At 41.0% G+C, this 9,763-nt stretch overlaps 1 protein-coding gene across 1 annotated transcript; it reads left to right on the top strand.

The window, feature by feature from the left end:
* Positions 1–2,038: 2,038 nt before the first annotated feature.
* On the top strand, positions 2,039–9,377 carry LOC311248756 (pre-B-cell leukemia transcription factor 1-like; the record flags this gene model as incomplete). The annotated part of the gene is made up of 3 exons (XM_084339586.1): positions 2,039–2,174; positions 3,035–3,064; positions 9,212–9,377. Coding segments are annotated over 3 exons (332 nt in total), but the record flags the coding sequence as incomplete, so codon positions are not given.
* Between the last annotated feature and the right edge of the window lie 386 nt (positions 9,378–9,763).

Genomic DNA, 9,763 nt, shown 5'->3' with positions numbered 1-9,763 from the left:
TAGGGCTGGGCGATATGGAAAAAAATCATATCGCGATAACGATATGATAATGTTATCATATTTCTCGATATCGATAATTATCGAATTGTTATAACATAACACATAGCACATAACACATAACACATAACACATAACACATAACACATAACACATAACACATAACACATAGCACATAGCACATAACACATAGCACATAACACATAGCACATAACACATACTGTAGCACATAACACATAACACATAACACATAACACATAACACATAACACATAACACATAGCACATAACACATAGCACATAACACATACTGTAGCACATAACACATAACACATAACACATAACACATAACACATAACACATAACACATAGCACATAACACATACTGTAGCACATAACACATAACACATAACACATAACACATAACACATAACACATAACACATAGCACATAACACATACTGTAGCACATAACACATAACACATAACACATAACACATAACACATAACACATAACACATAGCACATAGCACATAACACATACTGTAGCACATAACACATAACACATAGCACATAACACATAGCACATAACACATACTGTAGCACATAACACATAACACATAACACATACCGGTACTGTAGCACATAACACATAACACATAGCACATAACACATAGCACATAACACATACTGTAGCACATAACACATAACACATAACACATACCGGTACTGTAGCACATAACACATAACACATAACACATAACACATACCGGTACTGTAGCACATAACACATAACACATAACACATAACACATAACACATACTGTAGCACATAACACATAACACATAACACATAACACATAACACATAACACATAACACATAACACATAACACATAACACATAACACATAACACATAGCACATAACACATAACACATAACACATAACACATAACACATAACACATAGCACATAACACATAACACACATAACACATAACACATAGAACATAGAACATAGAACATAGAACATAGCACAACAATAGAAATTCCTGTTTTTTTTATGTTGTGCATGTGCCACGCATTATCCATTTTCAAGACAATCACGCCCTAACACCTGAGAGCAGTTAAGACCAAATTAAAAGGGGGACCAAGTCATGTGTAATTGATGGAGGGGAGGTCATCAGCAGGTGTTCTAGATTACCCTAATCACTACCAGTTTGGCAGAGTGGGGCTCTGTGGAGAGAGTGGGGTGGAGTTCAGGGCAAACCAGGCGGAAGAACGTTCCGCTGCCCACTGCTGCCCGTGTGAAGTGCAGTAAACAAGGGTAAATAAGCAAATGCTCAATAACATGATAAGTAGTGCCCTTGGGAGGGACGGGGACCCGGATCTAGTTAGAGTTGTCTCGTTCCCATCGGGAGATCCCTGGGGCTGTGGCACTTCAGGATACCATGCTCAACTGTGCATGCCGTGATTTCTATAATGTATCGAGATGCACTCCCGACTGGGCTCTGCGCTCCATCACGCAGCCTGCCCATCCGCTGCACTAAACACCACACATTACACGCTTGGACTGGAGGTTGGAGACCAACCAAATTAAGCATTGTATGTGTTTGTGTCTGTGTGTGTGTGTGTGTGTGTGTGTGTGTGTGTGTGTGTGTGTGTGTGTGTGTGTGTGTGTGTGTGTGTGTGTGTGTGGTGTGTGTGTGTGTGTGTGTGTGTGTGTGTGTGTGTGTGTGTGTGTGTGTGTGTGTGTGTGTGTGTGTGTGTGTGTGTGTGTGTGTGTGTGTGTGTGTGTGTGTGTGTGTGTGTGTGTGTTTGTATGTTTATTGGTCGGGGTAGGGTCTTTTGTGTCCTGATGAGAATGGCTCTCAGAGCAGGACAGAGTATTCTGCTCCTGAGGGCCCTTAGAGCCCATTCCTCATTATTCTCACCATTTATGTGTGAGATTGATTGTGCAATTTGTCCGATCCAAATGGATGAGTTAATGCCGGTCTCACTAATGAGCTTGCTTGGCTTCTCCTCTTGTTTTGTTCACCACTCAGGCGGAAAAGAAGAAACTTCAGCAAGCAGGCGACGGAAATCCTGAACGAATATTTCTACTCGCACCTCAGCAACCCGTACCCCAGCGAGGAAGCTAAGGAAGAGCTGGCCAAGAAGTGTAGCATCACCGTCTCCCAGGTGGGTTTTGGTTGCTGCTCTCTTGTCTTAACAGTGTGGCCGGTGGGTAATCGGGGTGGAGGAGGCCAAAGCCTGGAGGGATAGCTACACCACAGGCTACACAACCCAGACACAATGTCCTTAGCTAACCTTGACACTGTGACTGCTTAATGATACCTCCGTCGGGGCTGGTCCCGGGCAGGCAGAGCAGGGCCACTGGGAGGGAAGGTCAGTGTCATCTTGGCCTCAATCAAAGAACTCTGCGCTAGTCTTCGCTAGCTGCCCATGCTAGCTGCCCACGCTAGGTCCCCTGCCATTTCCTTTCTCATTCCCATCCACCATGCGTGCTCTCTCTGTTGCCCGCTCAGCCGACTAGGTCAATTAAACCTGGGAAGAGGTAAAGGGGCCATATCCATTACTGTGTGACAAGCAGATGTCCGTAAAACGTTGTTATCGTCAGTCCAAATATTGTTAATAAACGATGAACTTTGAACAAAGGCTCATTTATTTGGCCAACAAACGACCCCTATGGGACGATGTGACTTTCCCCAGTTTTATATACAATGTAGCCTCCTAGTCGGGTAAACCTGAAGGCAATATCTCTCACACCCAACCCCCACATCCAAAGTATTGTTATTATATAGCTCTTTTTCCCCTGCTATTATTGTTCCTACTCTTTATACATATTCTATACTACAGTATAGTCTTCTATGGTTGTCCTCATGGAAATCCTTCTTCATCCTTTTTTAGAGTAATATTAACCTATACGATAAGCCTTAATTCACCTACCGATGTTCTATTTCTCTTTGTGTGTGGGGAGGGGGTGTCCAGTGGTATTTAGAGTCAGATCCTGTAAAAAGCCCATTCTTTTTTGCCTTCAGGGGGTGGGCAGCACCATCACGGTATCCCAGGTATGTCATGACTTCTCCTGATCCACTGTTGTTTATTTGTTTTTGTTCGTTTTCCCCCCCATTCTTTCATACCTCTCCTTTTGTTGTTGTATTATGTGCAACCTCACAATCTTCACTGCAACAGAACCCCCCCCCCCACCCCTCTCTCTCTCTGTACCTCTCTCTTTCTCTCTCCCCCTCATGCCAATGGACCGATACCTAGCCTGTACCTTATTGAAATTCGAGTCTTGACATTAATGTACGGAACTTACAGCTTCACTGTAAGTTTGACTCTGAAAGAGCAGTGCAAGATGTTTTCAGCATTTACATTGTTATGTAGTTAAGGTATTAGAGATTCACACCATGTACACTATATTATATGATTATTTCACAGTTTAGGAAGACACCCATGTCACCGTATTGTGTTTGACCAAATGTGTCACATTGTGTCATTTGTATTTATTTATTTAATTTCTTTCGATTGATTATTATTATTATTATTATTATTATTATTATTATTATTATTATTATTATTATTATTATTATTATTATTATTATTATTATTATTATTATTATTATTATTATTATTATTATTATTATTATTATTATTATTATTATTATTATTATTATTATTATTATTATTATTATTATTATTATTATTATTATTATTATTATTATTATTATTATTATTATTTGTATTATTTGTATTATTTGTATTATTTGTATTATTATTATTATTATTATTATTATTATTATTATTATTATTATTATTATTATTATTATTATTATTATTATTATTATTATTATTATTATTATTATTATTATTATTATTATTATTATTATTATTATTATTATTATTATTATTATTATTATTATTATTATTATTATTATTATTATTATTATTATTATTATTATTATTATTATGTTTTACTTTTTATTTATTGGCATTTTTTTGTTTTGTTATATAGATAATCTACTAGTTGTGTCCTGGCTTGAATCTGGAAGTTAGTCTGTAATCAAATCAAATCAAATTTATTTGTAAGGCCCGACAACACACGTTAATGTCCCCATGGGTCGGACACGTCTTCTTTAAACAAGTCAAGAAGAAACATAACAATAAGTCAAGAACAAAACAAGAACACCATAAGGTCCAACAAATTTAAAATAAATGCAAAATAAATGAATGAATGAATGAATGAATGAAATCACTCCCAGACATACCCCACGCGAAGGTAAGGAAAAACTCACTAAAACCTAACAATAGGAAAAAATGCACCACAGGCAGTGTGGAGGAGAAAAACCTTAGAAGGGCCATTCAAGGGGGGATCTCCCTTCTTAGATGTCGGTGATAGTAGTGTTGCAGACGGACAGTTGGTAAGCATGCACTCATGTGTGTAGTGAAACACAGATGAGTGCATGCAATAGCAACTGAACATTTAGAAAAATTAAAGATAGAGCTGATAGCGATAGCAACTGAACATTTTGAAAGATTAAAGATAGAGCTGACAGCGGATCTATTTGAGGCACAGGGGCGGCGCAAAGAGGGTCGCGTCCTCCCCGTCTTAATCACACTCCGGTCATCGCTCCGAGACAGCCGGAGACAGGGAGATAGGGGGCGGCGCAGAGAGGGTCGCAACCTCCCCGACATCATCGCGGGACGTCCAGCACTCCGGTCATCACTACGAGACAGCCGGAGACAGGGAGAGAGGAGGGCACGCAGAGAGGGTCGCATCCTCCCGTGTGTGTGTGTGTATGTGTGTGTGTGTGTGTGTGTGTGTGTGTGTGTGTGTGTGTGTGTGTGTGTGTGTGTGTGTGTGTGTGTGTGTGTGTGTGTGTGTGTGTGTGTGTGTGTGTGTGTGTGTGTGTGTGTGTGTGTGTGTGTGTGTGTGTGTGTGTGTGTGTGTGTGTGTGTGTGTGTGTGTGTGTGTGTGTGTGTGTGTGAGAGGAATGGGCACTGACCCTCACAAATAGAACTCCATTCTCTCTCTTTGAGTGCCTCGCTAAACACACCACTGTACCAGTTCCCATGAGGACAGATCAGTCTGTGCGAGAAATAAGAGGGCTTTTAAAAAACTCACTTGAACTCTTCTCAAGGCCCATTAGTGGGGAACTCCTTGACAAGCAGACGCCACAGCGGACAATCTGCATTGACTTATTCTTAGTGCTTTGGCTCATTCTGAGGGAGTAACAAACTCTGAGGCTCACTGTGTTGCCAAATAAGTGTGTTATCTCTAAATGAACACAGCGGCACACTTATCTACTCAGAGGATTGTTGCTATAGTTTTTCAAAGACCTCAAACGTTTTAGTGTGTTGGTTTTTAAACCAGCCTTTTTTTATTTAATTTTTTATGTTTTACAGATCAATCTTCCATGGTGACTCTTATGAAAATAGCAATCCACAGGCTTCATTCAATACATGCACTGATGTAATGCCCAGTTTAATTAGTTGGACATGGATAATGTGAAGTGTAATTGAAGCGAAGTAGCCTGACATCCTGCCAATCTTGGTTTCTTGCAGGGGCAGTATCCTTGCCTGAACATTTACCCTGAGAATAATAATATTCCCTGACCTCTTGTTAGTCGTGTGGTTTCCTGCATGGGACATGCAAGTTTTAATCCAGCCTATTTCACAAACACTTACAAAACGGATGTAAAGAAAATATACCCTTGAATTAACAATAAGCTAATTATTTGTTTACTATCTGACTGTTTACTATCTGACTGTTTACTAATGAAACAAGCTGCATCTCTTTTTATCTAAGGCCTGTCTGTGTGTTTATAGCGACTCAGTGATGTGAATGGTGTTGTTGAGGAGATTACCTCACCACATGAGGCAATGGCCGTCTAAATGCAGGATGCAGTCTAGTTATTTAACTCTGTCAGTTTGCATGTGCCACACTGGACTCCCACATGAAGCTGTGGGATTGGATAGCAGTGGTTTGTGTCAGAGACTATGGATGTGTCAGAGGCCATCATTTATATAATCTCCAAACAGGGCTGTAGGGAAGGGACAGTGTGCTTCTAGGGCATAAGCAAGCAAGCACCCATACTGACTCCAATGCAAGTATGAATTAGCATCACAATCTAATGTTACCCTATTCACTGGCGTTAGTCTTCAACTGAGTGACACTTATCAATATTCCATGTCATTATGCATTTGAGGAAAAGAGGCCTTGCGTTTGTATTAAGTATTAATGCACCCTCCATGTATAATTGATAATAATACAGCCACGGAAACCACCTTTTGTGTCTGTGTAATTTAGACAAAGTTTGAGCTTTTGAGAAATGATAACCCCGGTCATATTGAGATCTTAGAAAGATCACGGATTGCCTTTCATTGACATGAGACATGTATTGACCCGAAACAGGGTGGAGGAAATGTTTGTGAATTATTAATTATTAAGCTCCATGGCCTCTCTAGTGGGTAGCAGAGAACCAACTGGTATTGTGTTCTTGCTAGGAGTCTGCATGGCCATTATACAGTCACTGCCTTTGATGCTGCTGCTGAGGTCAGGTAATTCAGTCTCACAACCTGCTTTTCGCTGCTCAGAGAAGTCAACTGAATGCACGGTCTGCCACAAGATAAAAGGGAATTAGTTCTGTAGATTGGGTTGTAGTCCCCCAACTTGCAGTGCCTTGCATTCGCTCAATGTTTGGCTGAACCTGGGATTCACTAAAGCCAGAGTTCAGTGTGTGCGTGCGTGCGTGCGTGCGTGCGTGCGTGCACGTTTGTGTGGAATGGGGAAGTGGTGCTCTAATACTCTGGGTATTTGATGCCAGAACTGCTGAATCTGTTCAGGCTTGCAACACCATACAGTGGTAGAATACAGTCATAACAACATGGCCCCTATAACAAAGTACACTGCCCGATTGAGTAATCAAAAGTTGATGCATTAAAGGCCCACTCCCTTATATTTATGGTATTACAGTAAGTTGTGATACTGTAATATAGATCACTGCTGTAATTGTGTTCTCTATTGTCTGGTCGTATTGTATCTGGCCGTGAGTACAAAACAACACTACATTAACGTTTTCCAGTCACGTTGCAGTATTTTAACACTAGTTTTTAGAATTAAAGAGAAATTAGGCTAGGAAAACCCATTTTTCTATATTTCCCAGTGCTATGTGAGGACTTTGTGGGCTAGTTAAGAGGGCAAGGCTATTGCATCCTATCCCTAGAATCCTCTATAAGCAGGTTAGGTAAAAATTATGGTGGCCAGGACTTTCATTGCTTCCAATTAAACCTTGCTTGTTAGTTTAACCTCTAGGTAAACCCATCAAACAATTGATGTCAAGGAAACCCTGCCAAGACTGGGCCTCGCCTGAATGGTCATTAATTTTAATTGCCTAGATATTAAAGATTTAGAGCGCAGAGACACACAGGATAGAAGTGATCTGATGTCCTGCAAATCCAGTCACTTTTCGCGCCACAGCATTCGGCGGGCTGCTGGGGGATATTAAAATTTAAGCACAGGGGTGGAAATTAAATAAAGCGTCATTAGGGGCAGCTGCTCTTTGCTTGGTCCAGCAGTGGGGCTGCAGGGCCTGAGAGAGAGAGAGGGGGGGGGGGGGGGGGGGGGGCAGCATAGTGACAAGATACTCTAATTTATAGGACCATTAAAAACAACCCAACGTCTCATTATTATTCCACTGTTTATTGCAGAGCCGGCATTCACACACACACTCACACACACACACACACACACACACACACACACACACACACACACACAACACATATATATATATATATATATATATATATATATATATATATATATATATATATATATATATATATATATATATATATATATATATATATATTATATATATATATATATATATATATATACTGTATGCACACACATCTACACACAAGGTTTACCCAACATGGGGTATGTCCTATGTCTTTCTACTGTGATGTTGGGTGTCACCATTTCACTTCAGCTGAGCTTTTCCAGCTACTCCAAAACATGTGGTGTAACGTTATGCACTTGCACAATTAAGGGTTTGCGTTCTTGACCTTTGTTGCATGTAACCATCATCATGTTCTTCTCTGTCCACTGTATACTGGTACTTTCTCAGCGGAAAGACCTTCAATACTCAATTAGAACCCTATACCTCTCCCCTGCCTGAAAACAATGTTTCACTTTCGTAGAACATTTTATTTGTTTATTTATGTGTTTGTTTCTTTGTTTTTTGTTTGTTTGTTTGTTTTGAAGTCACCACCTGGTGTTCAGCTGTTTACCCCCCTCAACTCTTAACAAAAATTGCACAGAAAAGATAATACTATTGCGCTATAGGTCATGTTACATACATTATGTAGTTATTACTTTTAGTAGCGGGTAGTGGACTTTTGGTTTTTGAAATGAAGACAAGAGAGCACCATCACCAGTTCTCTACAGATACCAATATTTGCGGTTGATTAATTCATATTCATTCATTGATGATATGCTGGCTAAAATATGACATTGTTGTACTTAAGTGAAATGAACAAATATGTCATATTTTAGTATTCCATTGTGATGTTTGTGCCTTAAACTATTACTGCTCTACTCTAATTGCGACTCTTTGTTCTGTACATTTGATTTGCATACTTCACTGACGGAATGTGCAAAGACATAACGTGTGACATAACTTACTTTAAATTCTTTGCCTGAAATGGAAAATATAACGTCAGAGGCTAAACACGTGAAGGAAATTACAACAACCAGTCAAAGCCAAAACTTTCGAGCCTGTATACCGGGAGACAAGACCCCCCCCCCCCCCCCTCCGTGTGTTGGTTTTATCAGGAGACAAACGGAGAGCAAGTCATGCTCCCCATCCTTGAGAAGACACACGAGATTCCTGATTATGGCTTAATTAGCCCACGCACCCAGTGGACATTACTGTGAAGGGGCTGGGGGACTGGGTACTTGATGGACCCAAACATGACATCTTGAAACAATCTCACTGCTGAGTGCACAGTGCTACTGTGAGTGCTTGATGTCTGACACTTCTGCTTCCCCTCTTTCTGCTCTCTCTCTCTCTCTCTCTCTCTCTCTCTCTCTCTCTCTCTCTCTCTCTCTCTCTCTCTCTCTCTCTCTCTCTCTCTCTCTCTCTCTCTCTACTCTCTCTCTCTCTCTCTCTCTCTCTCTCTCTCTCTCTCTCTCTCCCCTCCCACAGGTATCCAACTGGTTTGGCAACAAAAGGATCCGGTACAAGAAGAACATAGGCAAGTTCCAAGAGGAAGCTAACCTGTACGCCGCCAAGACTGCCGTAACGGCAGCACATGCGGTAGCTGCTGCAGTGCAGAATAGCCAGACCAACTCCCCTACCACACCCAACTCCGGTAGGCACTCCCCACGTATAACCAGACACCCTACCAACCACACCGACTCCGGTAGGCACTCCCCACATTATAACCACTCTGCCCTCGACATCACTCCGTAACACCACCACCCCCCTTGACTGCCTGACTCACCCACCCAACCACCCAAACCACCCACCCACTCACGCACCATTCACACACAGGCGTGAGTGACAGATTCTGCTCCCAGCTTGGGGATCACACACAGTTGTCTCCTGTCTTTTGACACGCGTTGATGCAAAAGCAAACTCATGCATAAAAAGAGCGTCGTTCGTTAACTGATTTGTGAACCGATGAACACATGTATATTTTTTGGGGGGGGGGGGGGGACTAGACGGGAATCTCCGAGGATGAACGTCGATGGGATT

The sequence above is a fragment of the Notolepis coatsorum genome, assembly GCF_963971535.1.
Source record: "Notolepis coatsorum genome assembly, contig: SCAFFOLD_4924, whole genome shotgun sequence".
In the NCBI taxonomy this organism is placed as follows: Eukaryota; Metazoa; Chordata; class Actinopteri; order Aulopiformes; family Paralepididae; genus Notolepis; species Notolepis coatsorum.
The sequence above is the reverse complement of the archived record's forward strand: the minus strand, read 5'-3'. Positions and strand labels throughout refer to the sequence as shown.